Source organism: Diceros bicornis, chromosome 6 (assembly GCF_020826845.1).
Source record: "Diceros bicornis minor isolate mBicDic1 chromosome 6, mDicBic1.mat.cur, whole genome shotgun sequence".
NCBI lineage: Eukaryota > Metazoa > Chordata > Mammalia > Perissodactyla > Rhinocerotidae > Diceros > Diceros bicornis.
This window is the reverse complement of record NC_080745.1, coordinates 81,279,495-81,293,275: the sequence shown is the minus strand read 5'-3', so window position 1 is coordinate 81,293,275 and position 13,781 is coordinate 81,279,495. Positions and strand designations below refer to the sequence as shown.

At 37.3% G+C, this 13,781-nt stretch overlaps 1 protein-coding gene across 1 annotated transcript in view; it reads left to right on the top strand.

Annotated features, from left to right (window-relative positions):
- Positions 1-11,749, top strand: part of FAM204A (family with sequence similarity 204 member A) — a 36,828-nt gene extending 25,079 nt beyond the window's left edge. The window contains exons 7-8 of the mRNA XM_058544098.1: positions 6,486-6,592; positions 6,881-11,749. Coding sequence (XP_058400081.1) covers positions 6,486-6,592; positions 6,881-6,932 — 159 coding nt within the window. The 3' untranslated portion in view covers positions 6,933-11,749. The remainder of the gene's footprint in view (positions 1-6,485; positions 6,593-6,880) is intronic.
- The last annotated feature ends 2,032 nt before the right edge of the window (positions 11,750-13,781 follow it).

Below are 13,781 nucleotides of genomic sequence, written 5' to 3'. Positions count from 1 at the left end.
AGTTATTTCATATAGGTGAACAGTTAGCACAATGTATGAAAAATAAGCTATGCCTGTCCAGGTAAGGGAAGACCTAGTTGAATTCCTTTACATTGAGTTTAAAGATTTGTTCATTCCCATAAGAAATTGTGTGTAGCCTTGAAATTGGAGCATTTTAACACGAGAAAAATAAAAATGGTCCTGCGTGATGGGTTTTTAGGTGTGCTTACTTAGATCTCATTCCATTGTGGATGTTTTCTTTTAACCTTTGGGATATGACTGGGTGATCACCTAGAATGGTGTTCCTTATGCTCTCTTTTAATTATGTTTATCTGTGCTTTTAACAAACCTTAAAAAGATTTCAGATGTTACAAGTCTAATTAAAGAGACAGACAAAGCACAGTTTATACTGTAGATTTTTTCTGCAGTTCAATTAATCAGCATGTTTTCTCTTTTAATTAAAACCATTTTAGTAAATTAAAGCCCACAGCAAAACACATATATAATTTGTTTGTAATTAGCTCTTAATTGGTGGTAGTTGAAGCTTAGCACCCTTGGTTTCTTTCTTCATGATTGCCATTTTATTAGCAGCCAGTCATTAATTAATCTTTTTCTAATTAGCTTATAAAACTGTTGATGGCACATTATTGTAAATGTGATTTTAAGTTCAAAGCTTGTTAATAAGCTTTCTTACTTAGAAGAACAGAGATAAAGAAATTGCTGAAAACAGTACTACAGTTCTTTAAAAAAACTGTCTTTCTTATGGGAACTATGTAAAGCATCTAACAGCTTATGGTTAATTTTTTAATGCTTTTCTTCCCTTATGAATGGAATAAGTTTCTTGAATATAAATGTCTATATCCAGGAGTAATTGCAACAGTATAACATCTTTTCTCCCTCCTTTTGAATACTGTAATCTACATATAATTTGAAGCCTTATTAGTCATCATTAAAACAGGTGTTATATAAACTCTTTCACTGTGAAATCAAAGTTGAGTATATGAATCAAAGTATATCTTCTCATACCTCATGGACCAAATACATTTTTTTTAATAAATTGCAAAGTGAATTATATATGTATATACATGATATATGTGATGTGTGTATATAAATATATCTTTAAGATGTGTTTTAAAAACAAGATTTCTTGGGTTATGCTTTGAAATAAAAAACATGTGTAATTGATATGAAATTGTAGGTATAAAAATAAGTAATAGATGTTTGTGCAATTGTACACACACATAGATATATGTAGTACACTCGTGCTTGCACATTTTAAGATGACAATGAAATTAAGCTAGTCCCTATAACAGAAAATGACTTGATTTGGAGTCAGAGTTTAAATGACTGGATATGGCATAGCTTATTTGCTGTCATCAGAGCTTCAGCATCTCAGGTATGACCATGGAGAGAAAGGTACCAATCTAAATGTAGACATCCCGAATTTACTATAGCACATAGCATATTAAATTGTGGTTTGAGTGAAACACATTAGCCACATCATATTCTTTATTGAAATATACTACCAATTTTATAAAACCTCTTAACTGCATGGTGTTCTGAGCTGTTTATTGATATTAGTGCAAAGTTTTGAAAGTTATGAGAAAATAAAGCATTATCAGTCATTGGAAGTGCTTTTTCTTATTTGCTTTTTGAACTTTGCATGTTATTTCAACTTTGGCTATTTCTTTGCTTGTTTTTAAGAAGGCATTTTCTGATGCCATGCAAGAGACACTAGAAAGGGATAGCTGACAAGGAAAAAATTAAAAATTGGATAAAAAGTAAATGAATAATGTCATATTACCAAAAAGATGAGAGGCTAATTTGTGCCGACTTTTTGCTAATTTTGTTCAAGCCTCAAAATGAGGAGCTGTCACCCGTTCTGTGTAGCACTGATGACAGTGCCAATGATCCATGAAATAAGCTGCCGCTGGCTTTGTTCTGATAAGAATGAACAAATCTGCACAATGTTCGGCTCCCAGAATCTCATTTTCATACTTGCATGCAGGCTAAAAGAAATAAGCTGTTTGCAGGCTTGATTAATCAGACATTGGAGGGGTTTTTGTCTCTTTGATCTCTTTCGTCTCCTAGGTAACTTGCTTGACATTAATGTTGAGCTTGAGTAAAGACAATCAGGAATTGTCGACCAAACTGATATAAAAATTAAAGACCTTAACACTTTAAGTACTCCAGTAATGGTTCCGCTTTACTTCAGAAAACATCTGTTTTCATTTAATTAAAGAACAAAAGAGAATAGCATAAATATTTTTCATAGAGACCTATTATTCCATAAAAAGTTAAAGTATGATAATTGGTATTTTTAAATAAGTGCCTTGAAAGTGTTCAAAAGGGAGGAAAACTTCAGAAATCTGCTACAAGCTAGTAATTTTGAGATGAGTAAAAAATTTTATGAAATGGATAAGTTTACAGTTACGGGAGATTAAGCTGTTTGAATCAGATGCTTCAAATGATTATCAGCAAACTTGAGAATAACAAGGTTTAGCAAGAAAAACTAACTTTATTTTGAAAGTTTGTCTTTTAAAAATCTCTACTATGTTACAAGATGTGCCGTTATATCTATTTTACAACCCAATATGATTTACACATGCTAAACCTGTAAAATTGAAAGGAATTAAAAAAATGTCGTAGTGCATTTGCTTGAGGTTATGCAGACGCTTTTACAAATCTTCCAAGTGGCTGTAAAGATGAATGCCTCAAGGGTCCAGCCAGGGCCCAGCTTTTCCAACCAGCTAAAGCCCTTATCTTAAATCCAAGCAAAGTACCATTAATCTTTTTGAAAGACCTTTTATGGCTTTTAATATATCCCAAATTAGAACATTTTACACCATTGGTTCCTGAAATATGGTGATAAAAAGCCTTTAGAGCTTAATTTTCCTTACTGCTTGCTCTGACCAATTTGCAGTTCTTTGTGATAATGTTTAGACACCTTAATTAAAATGCAGCAAAATATTGGATATTCTGTATGGAAAATGCTGATACTTTGGCTACACATACAAGAAATTCTGTATATATTTTTATTCATTTAAAAAAATTTCTTCCCACATTGTGTTGCTATAGTTATCTGATGACCCAAAACAGGTTTTTAATATGAAAACCATTGACTAAGCTTTTGTGATGTTTACATTGGGCATGAAGATGCATTTTTCTTTTTACAGAAGCAAGAAGGGGATTCTTGTCGGCTTATATTATTTGTTTGTAATACTGAAACATTGCATGATATTCTTTTATCTTCTGGAACTCGGGTTAGTCATTTTACTGGGGAAAATGTGTTTGTTCTCAACTGTCTCTTCCATAGAAGATCTTATTATCCTTTCATATTTCCAAATACTTTCGTTCTTTTTTCTTTCTTTTCAGGAATAAGTGAAACACATTCATTTTAAGCGTGTGAAGGACACAAAATTGATATGACTCTTCATCATCATTACAAGCTAAAAGATTCTTTAATATACATAGACCAGGCTTGTTTAATGTTTGTCAGCTGAAGAACATTCCATTTAACCTAACCTAAGGCAAAATACAGTTAGGAAATATACCTTTTACACAAACAGGTCTGTGAAAGTGTTGCCTATGTACCCAGTCGTTTATTATATTTACGTAGTCACAAAATGATGGAGTCCTCTTATGTAAATACGTGTTTCATATAATAATGAATTATTTTTAACAAATTTATACTATGTCTTATGGACTGTATGCTCTAAATCTTTACTGTGATGCGGATTGTGCTGGATTTGGCCTTAACGTTGCTAGAAAACTAAAAGCTTTACATTCTTGGATTATATGACCATGTTGAGATGAAGAGTCTCATTTAGATCAAATGACTGTGTGTCCAGACACACTGGGATACTTTTTGGTTTGTCTATCCCAAATCTAGAAAACCCATACTGGGAAATTTCAATAAGCTAAGAATTTAAGCTACATCTTAGTTTACAACAGTTTTAGAAAATAATTTTGTCACATGATTAATGGTACATGTAATTACCATTAACTAAATATGGTACAAGTCATTTTTGTTTCATACTCAAAGTATAGGCTCAATTGAAATACACTAGCTGAGTGGGACTTCTGTTGCAGGGGTGGACTTAGCAAAACTTTATATCAAATTTGCATTTCATATATAATGCATAGGAATATAGTTAAATAGAAAAAGTACAGAGTTCTTGTTTTGATTTTTGGAGGTGGGAGACAGAGAAGAGACTGAATATTCTGCATGAATGTGGGAGACCTAGCGTACGTCTTAAACACAGGTAGCAAGCTGCGTTTTATGACAGTAGACAGTTTATTATTGCTCCCCTAGTATCCCGCTGTACCCCATGTTCCCAGCCACCTTGCATTTAGATGGAACTGTGTGAGTAATTCTGACCAGAGGGCTGTGAGCAGGAATGATGTCTGTCACTTCTGGACCAAAGCATTTAAGAGCCGGTGTGAGACCCTCCAGCTGACTCTTCCTTTGCCACAGCAAACTTGAAAACCACATGTTTGAGTTGCTGGTGCCACAAAATGGAGGAGAGCCCTGCCAGGCCACAGCTGACTTTAAGTGAAACAAGAAATTAAAGTTCAGCCAGGGAGATTTGGGGATTTGTTTGATACTGCAGTTTTGACCAGCCTAACCTGACAGGTGCTAACTTGATTTTTTACATTTATGACAAATGGATAGTTTTTCACTGGGTAGGAAATCTATCTTAATGATAAATTACGGCACAGCATCCTTCCAGAGTTTCATTTTCTCCTGAAAAGGTGATGTTAACGCGCTTTGATTCTTAGCCTTTTCTCTGATCAAGAACTAGAAATGAAAAAACCGAGAGAGTAAGGCCAGTATGGAAGCAGTCGCATGTAACAGCACCCCTTTCTCCCCAGCCCCTCAATGTGAAAATAAGCCTGTTTTGTTCACTGCTGTATCTCCAGTGCCTGGCAAAATAATGCGTGTGTGCCCTCATAATATTTGTTGAATGAATGTTGTCCTTTTGAAAAAAGATTGTGATGACAGTAGTGCTGCTAATGTTGGTTTGAGTTTTGAGAAGACTCTGAGATTGCTCTGCTTTCTCAAGGTGGCTTTCCAGTTACAAGTGAGCTTCCTTTCTTCAGTGGCTTTCCTGTTGGTGTTGACCAACTCAGTACCTTGGTTTGATTGTCAGGTTGCTTCCATTTGCTTTCATTCTCTATATATCTTCTTTCCTGGACTGAAAGATCAGCTCTTTTTTTGCTCTTTTATAAACCCCATTCAGTGCTGGATTACTACTTGTTTGTTTGATCCTAAAGGAGACTGTTCTTCAGGATAAGCTGAAAGGAATGTCAAGCATCCCAAACTTCACCTTCCTAACTTGGCTTCTTTCCTTACACATGTGCTTGTAACCGCCTACCCTGTCTCCCTGTTGGCAATCAGATCCCTAAAACTTGGGCTTTAATATGTTGACTTGAGCGTGGCTTCCAGGTCCTTTCTTCTCTTCCACACGTCTGCTGTCCACTAATAGGTATTAGGTTGAGCACAGGGATAGAAAAGATAAGAAACACCTGAAAGAGATTTTTAGCCTTTGTTTTTAACTTGGGTTCTTAAGAGATACTTTTGAGCCATCCACGTAGGTGGGCATTTTTAAAATCAGCCCACGAAAACGGGATCACCATACCTGTCCTGGAGACACTCGCTGTGCAGCCGGAGAAACAGCTGTGCAGCCAGAGAGCAGGGTAGAGCAGAGTATGGTAACTGTAGGTTATGGCATAGAAGCTGCAGGGCTGGAGAAATACAGAACAACGGCTGTTTTAGGTTGAGTTAGAGAAGACTTCATGGGGTGGGGAGGAGGAAGCTTTGTTTTGATTGGATCTTATGGGACTGGGGCAGATGAGTGTAAGGAGGAGCATGAACTGAGGGACCAGCAGAGGGAACACTTAGGTACCGTGGTCCTGGCGCCTAGCCTTTTCACCTCTTAGCACCCCTTATATTCTCTTTTCTATCGGTGAATTAAAGCTGTTGCCCATCATTCAAAGTGTGTTTATGAAGTAATTAGCTTTTCCATGTTTTATTAATCACATCTATGACTGCCAATCAGAGCCTCCGATCAGCATGAGATAGCTGGTGTGACCATACTGAGTTGCTGTAATTCTAGCCCAGAGCAAAGAAACTTGATGTCTCTGTCAGTCTGTGCAGCCTTATCAGGGGTAAATTCCTGTTTGGCCTACTGAAATGCTGAAATAGCCTGAAGATCTTCATCACAACCCTGTGGATCCTCAAGGGGCCTCAGTTTGGGAAGGATTTCCATCCAGCAGGCTGGTACAACTAGGGAAAGGGTCTGTGGGAGGGAAGGGAAATGTGGGCCACATCTATGCATTCTTTATGCTTTGGTTGTTCCAGGGGCCTGAGCGTAAGAATTTCTAATTTGTAGACATGGCTTTCTTAACCACAAGTTCTCAAGGATTTGTATTATTGTAGTTCTTGTGTTAGTTGGAATGTTTATTTTCACTTTTTTTTTCTTTTGCTCCTTTGTAATTCTTAGCTTGGTGTAAAAATTGCGAAAGCAGTTGCCTGCCACAACTTCGTAAAAGCCAAAAAGGATGCTGAAAATTCACAGGTTGCTCGAAAAAAGAAGAAACTTGCATGGGGGTGAGTTTAAGATTTTTAGTAGTAATTCTACTAACTTTTCATGGAAATCCTGTGATACATTTTGTGAATCCAGTTTGTGTGTAATTGTTATTCATTTTATTTTTTATATCTTTGCTGAATGTTTATCAGATTATGAATATGGAGCATTTCTTTATCTGTTTGATGTTTATTTCATAATCAATGGAGTATGCTTGAAAAATTTTTAAGTTTATTTTACTTTAGCACTTAGTAAACATATTTAGTAAAATATTTAGAAATAAATTGAGATTTTTATATTCTTCATTTCAGGTTTGAAGCAAAGAAGAGATGGGAAACCAAAAGCAACATGGGATATATGTAACTTGCCAGAGTTCTTCAAGACATTTGAGTCTTTGAGTTTTCTCTTGAGTTTTCAATTGTTCAATTTACTGAAAATATTTTCCTGCTTATGTTAACTATGTCAGAAAATTGATAGAAGTAGAAAAAATAAGCATAAAATTTGGGAGTTGATTATCAAATCTTTTCAGTCTCTTTCTAAAAAGCTCATCCTATTGAAGTAAATGAAATAGAGCATTTTGTTATTGATACAAGAAATCTAAGCAGACATGCAGGAAAAAAAGGATAGAATCTTATTTATTTATTTATATAGACCTCCAGTACAAAATCAATTTTACTTTTATCCATTTGGTGTAGCATAGTCAATGAGCTCCTTGTATTTTCTTATCTGTGCTCAGTGTAACTGTACTTATCCTGGAATTGTGCTTTTAAGATTGGCATTTGTTTATAATGGATTAGTCATAAGTGCAAGAACATCTCAATTGATATTGTCTTTACAAATGACTCTAATTATCTTAATGTTATAAAAGTAATTATTGATTCTTTATTGGAGGCAGTAGAGTTAATATTTGACAGTCGTATAATAAAAACAATTGATTTATTTTTGTGTACCTTCACGTAAAATATTACAATAATAAAAGGACAGAATATAGTATTTGGAGGATGATTTAAATTCAACTCTGCCTAGAACTATCTTTCTAAATATCTCTCTCAGCCATGTCATTCTTTAAATTATGTGATGGTTCTTAGAGGAGAACATAGTGTAGTTGATTAGGTGGTTATAACTCCAGACAATATAACTTTGAACCTTTTAAGAATGTGGTTTGATTGTTTTTACTCATCTTCCCTGTTACTTCTTAAAAGATGGAATGAATTAATGAGGATAAAGAAAGGATTGGTGTCATGGGAAGTAGTTTTCATTAGATGTGTGTTTCATAGACGTTACTAGAAGGGGCTTTGAGAAATCATATAAGCTGGTAAGACCACAGCTAGATGTTTTGATGTTTTTGGCAGCCTTTGGTATTTTGGCACCTCCCTACTTGATACTCAGTAGAGGTCACGAACTGCTTATCATGGTTTTCATCAGTTCACTCCCTTTCTCAGCCTTTGCATCAGAGGTTTTCTAGCTGTTTGATAAACTTTTTATGGGTTGATAATAGTAATTCAGGAACATAGAAAATTAGTCATTATAGTTATATTATTATTATTTTATTATTTTTAGACTTACAATAGTAACAAAATTTACTAATTTATGGTGGCATATTTAATGTTTTTTCTATGTTCTGGGATAAGTGAGTAACTAGTTGCTATTTAAGAGATCAAAAATCATATCTTGCTTCCACTTAGGTGAGAAAAGCACATAAAGAGAAAGCAAGATTTTAGGAGATTGTGTGTCTACTTATAGAATTCATCATGAAAACGTTTCCAGACCAAATATTGGAAAATCTTATAATTTATGATTTAATATCCCCTATTGGGTTTTGTAGATAAAATCATATACTGCTTACCTACATCATCGCATTTCAGACTCCTAATAGGTGAATACAGGCTTACAGTATAGGAACTTTTCCCCTAAAAAATCCATCCAAAAATCCAGTGGATAGTGAGGGAACTATCCAGTCCACAGTTTGGTGGTTTGAACAGGCAGGTAGTATGGGTATTCTCACCTATAGGGCCCCAAGACAGGCCTTCCCTGCTGTCTCTGCCTCGTTGTTCTTTGCCCATGTCCACTTCCTTAGAGCACTTAGTGACCCCTGCAGGCACAATTCACCACTCTGCTCATGCTGAGGCCTTGCTGGAGTGGCCTTCTTTAGAGTCCGATTTGGGAGCCTCAGACCCGAAGTCCAGCCGTTGGAGCCCTTCTTCAGCCTGTGCCAGTGCCAGTGATTGCCCACTCAGGCTTCTCATGTAGGTGGGAGCATATTAACTGAGTGGAAGGCATTATGGTAGAGTCACATGTAGCAGGGGACTCATTTGATAAGGGGAGCCATATCTCATAAGTCTCCACTCTTTGGGCGTCTGGGTTGTAAAAAGCTCCAAAACATTATGGTACAGCAGAAGAAGGGGGGAGGATTTGGGGGAGAGGCAGGGACCAGTTGTCTTGGGTTAGCCCTGCTGGCATGTTGTTTGGGACTAGTTTTATTTTATCAGCTTTAATTTGAATTAGACATTTTACTCATTAAAGCAATAAAGTGGGAACATTATTCTTAGAGTACCCATGTTGCCCAAAAAGTGTAGTCATTTGTCCTCTCCATCTGGTCACAGCAGAATAAGGATTCTTTTTCCATCAGTAATAACTTCAGTTCCTAAGCTTTAACATGTGCCTTTACTACCACCAGAATGCTTGGATTAAATTAATAATGTAAACGTCAGTTATTGTTAACTGAGATTAATATGTTTCAAGACATTGGTATGGCATTAATGTAACTATAATTTACTGTTTAAGTACTTCAGGCTAAAACAACTTACTAAAGAACAGTAATTTTGAGCTTTATAGCACTGGTTCTGAGAAGTGAAGTTGGTAGTACATTCTTGTTTGGGAGCCCTCAGGATGTTTCTGATTTTCAGCAGAACATTCTATGTTTTTCACCAAAAGGAGAGTTTGAATATATAATCTCAGGTTTGTTATAATTAGTTCTGATGACAGTTAAATACCTTGGCCAAAACTGTAAATCATCAACCTGTTAAACAGGTTTCTGCAACTGATCATAAATCTCAAACTCCATATTTTAAACACACAGTTTTTTAGAGAGACAACAGCTAAGGGAGGGGCAGACCAAAGGACAGGACTGAAATGTTGTCTGAACTTTGAGTAGTAGCTTAGAACCTCAACATTAAAATCTGCTAATTTCCCTGATACCTTTTATCTAAAATGTTATCTTTTAAATGTTTTAATAACTAGCTTATTCTTTGCTCTGATAAGACAAGTTTGAATTGAGTTCTTTAAAATATGAAAGTTAATTTTCAAAATGTCCAAATTTTCATTTGTTATGTAAAGATACCGCTTTTTTTAGAAATGTGTGTGCTGCTACACTATAAAAAATATTGTATGGGGTTGATATTTAAATAAGATGCCAATTGTGTGTGTTTTTTTAAGAGATAAGGTTTAGGGCAACAAAGTAATGTTATGTCAGACCTCATTTTGGAAAATTAACTTAGTGAAACCTAGTAGTCAAATTCAGAGCCAATGGAAACAATTCAAATTTTTCCATGTTGGCAGAAGTTGCTTTTATTTTTAGTATCTGGCAGAGCAACAAATGCTTTGCGTGTCAATTTAATATTTTTTCAAGCCAACTATTTATTCATCGGCTTAAAATTTACACTCTACTAAAGTCTTAGCCCTGACTTTTATGAACAAATAGTAATATTTGGACAAAATACACGAAAATCTTTTTCCAAAACCAAATGTAGATTGGTATTTGTGGCATCAGTGACTTTTAACATGGTAACGGATCTAAGAGTACTTTGAAAAGTCTAAGGCATTATAAGCCCATGGCAATGCATTTCAAGGAATTAATTTTTATTATGCAGTAGAGCATCTTTCTAGCTTTTCAGATTTAAATTAATGAGATACCTTTTGCTAGAAAGTGGAATATATGTTAGAGTAAATTTCAGTGAACTATCAAAAGATTATTTTATGAATGTACATCCATTCTTGAATTCTGTAGCATACTGAGACAGTAAGACCCATTTTCCATTTCTGAGGTTGGGATGTTCTGTAGATTTTGATAAAATGAGCAGAACTGCATTCTTTATTCTTTATTGTATTTTCCTCCCTCCACACTGCTCACTTTAAGAGAAAAACACGTACACACATTCTCAGGGTTGTAGCTGTAATCAACCCAAAGACTTAGTGGGGAAGGGATTCTGGACTCCAGTCAAGAACATGGCAGCACGTAGCGGATCAAGATTGCCGTGAAGAAACCTAGAAAGGAGCCGCCAAACCATTATTCTCTAGTCTTAAGGTAAAGTGTATTGCTTCTTCAGCAGTATCTCCTTCTACTCACTTGTGAGTATTCTGGAGATATGTGTTTGTTTTTTTAGAATTTTTTCAAATACAGTGGTGCTGTCAGATAGCTGCCTGCCACACTGGCTTTTGTGATCTTGATCCCTGGAACACAACCACAGGCTTTTGGTAGGACTGTCTTAAATGCCATGCAGTACACTGTGTTTTTAGATGTGCCTGTAAAAGCAAGAATTTGCTGAGGGATAATTATCTTTTTATTAGTATTAGTAACCTCTTTTTAGATTCAAGTAAAAAAAAGCATAAAAATTTTCCAAGTGAGATGGTATTTTAAAAAAATTTGAATTTAGGTACCTGCCTTTTATATCTGGACAAGGTTTCTTAAGGAAGCACAGGATAAGAGGGAATGAAAGGGGAAGGGAGGGTAGTGCCCAAGAGAAGCTTCGGCTCCTGCGGCTCCTGGGTGCTGCTACGCCAGCTTTCCTCCTGTGCCTACTTACTGGCATCATTCGAGAAGCCCCAGCCCACACCTCCTCTGGGGCCCATGGGCTGCCTCTTGCTGAATTGCTGCAGGGGCCTGCTGTGTGACAAGTGTGGAATGAGGTAATTGTTTCCCACCTCTAATTTCTGGAGGGTGTGTCTGTCCGGTTATTACTTGTTCATTGAACTTAAAGGTTTAGAAACCAGCAGCTCCAGTACAAGCTGTAATTATTGATGTCTGTTTCATATTCATCTGTAAGTTCTGGCAGCTGATCAAGAAGTTAATATATCACTTTATCTTCAGGCCGAATGTGCCTCAGCCATAAATGATTTACTGTTTGATGGATAGTAGACAATTATGAATGCCTGGAATAAAAAGTGTTTTCATTTGTATTGTGGATGATACTAAAGGAAGTAATTATGAATGTCATAAGGAATAGTGAAACAATGAAGCCTTGTGTTTCTTTGAGTTCCTCCCTTCATGATGTCTGAGAAACGTTTACTGAACACCTACTGTGTGTCAGACAGTAAGCTAACTCTTGTGGATGCAAAGATGAATAAGCACAGTCTGATGGGAAATATATGTAAACCATGTTTTGGACAACTTGACTTTTTGGACTATTAGAAAATCGGTGACTAAATGCAAAGAAGTAATCTACATGTAATAAATGACTTAGACTTAAAAATTGTAGTTAACATGGGTCTGCATTCTCTCCAGGTTGCTGAGTTTCCTAGCTGGGTGGCTAGCTCCTGTTGCTCACCAGCTTAGTGACTGATCCACACATGCTCGCCTCACAGGGAGTGGCATTGACACCCTGACCTTCACCTTATTTCTTAGGCTCACTGCAGAGGTGAGGGTCATTGGTGGGGAAGACTCAGGAGTGAATGTAGCTGTTTTCTACGGGACTTGGTAATTTTAAGCTTACAGGTTTTCTCAGACTGTCAGCACGTTCCTCTATGTGAGAATGCCGGTGTCACAGTGCCTGCCCATATTAGGGTAATGTTAACTACTACACGTAGTATGCCCCCCAAACTATAGTGACTCAAACACAATAGAAGTTTATTTCTTGCTCGTGGGACAGAGGAGGATGTTCCTCTCAACAGGGGGCTCTGCTTCATGCAATCATTCAGAGACCCAAGCTGACAGCAACTCACCTTCTTTCCTCAGTAACCCTGGGTGTCACCATCTCAGTCAACCAGAAGGGAAGAAAGCGTGGAGGAACACTCATGGAAAGTTCTGGGCCTGGCCTGGAAGTGGAACACGTTGCTTCTGATCACTTTGTCCTGGCTAGACGCTCATTACTTCTCTTCACTAACTGCAAGGGAGACTGGGAAATGTAGACTGGCTGTTTCCCAGGAAGAAGAGGAAATAAATTTTAGTAACCAGCTAGCAGTACCTGCCACATTGCCTGTCACATTGCCTGTCACATGTGCCCTTAACCTGAAGTAGTAACTAAGCATTACTGAAACACGATGTGGAATAGCACGCACTGCTGTTTGTGATCTGATGTAGGCATTTTTACTTGGATCTGTTGACAGAGCTGATCAGAATAGCCACATATATAACCAGGTAATGTGCATGGTAGAGGTCCCAAGGATCTTTGCGATGTATGATAAGTGCTGAAATAGAATTATATGCTCAGTGAGGTTCCAATGAGAATGTAGTTGCCACCTGTGGAAAGTCGGTCCAGGCTTCATGGCAGAGTCGATGCTTAGTGTAAGTCATAAAGGGTCATGGGACTTCACCCGGGAGACCAGTTGAAGCAAGACCTCCCGGGCAGAAGCAGCAGCGTGACACGCTGGAGGCACAGCAAGGACCTGAGCAGTGGGCAGGTCTGGGGTATGGAGGTTGAGCAGCAGAATGATGACGCTGGAGAGGATGGCTGGAACCTGCTGGCACACAGCTTGTGAGACACGCTAGGGAGTTTGGACTTGAGTGTCTAGGGAGTAAGGGGGCAGTGACACATTAAGCAAACAAGAAATGTGCAAATTCACATATGAGGAATGGTGGATTGGAAGGCAAAACTGAAGATAGGCCGGTTAGGTTGTTTTAATAGCCTGGGGAAGAAATGGTGAGAACCTAAACCAAGGCTGTGGGAATTGAGAGGGGAGCATGAATCCTAGAGGTGTTCAGGTGGGAGATTTGACAAGACTTGGTAACTGGACAAGGTGGAGGGATGGGCACGGGGAGGGTTGGGTGCCTGTGGATGGTGATGTGGGATGAGGAAGGTAGAGAGCAGGTAATATAGATAATTAGTAATTTAGTCATATTTAGTCATGTCAAATCAGGTATTTAGTAACCAGATATATTTAGCGATGTAGGTCATATTTATACACACTGTGTCGAGGTACCTGTGGAATTTCCTTCTGGAAATGTCAAATGGACAGTGTACATAGAGATCTGGAGGTTAGAAGAGAGGGTTGGTACAG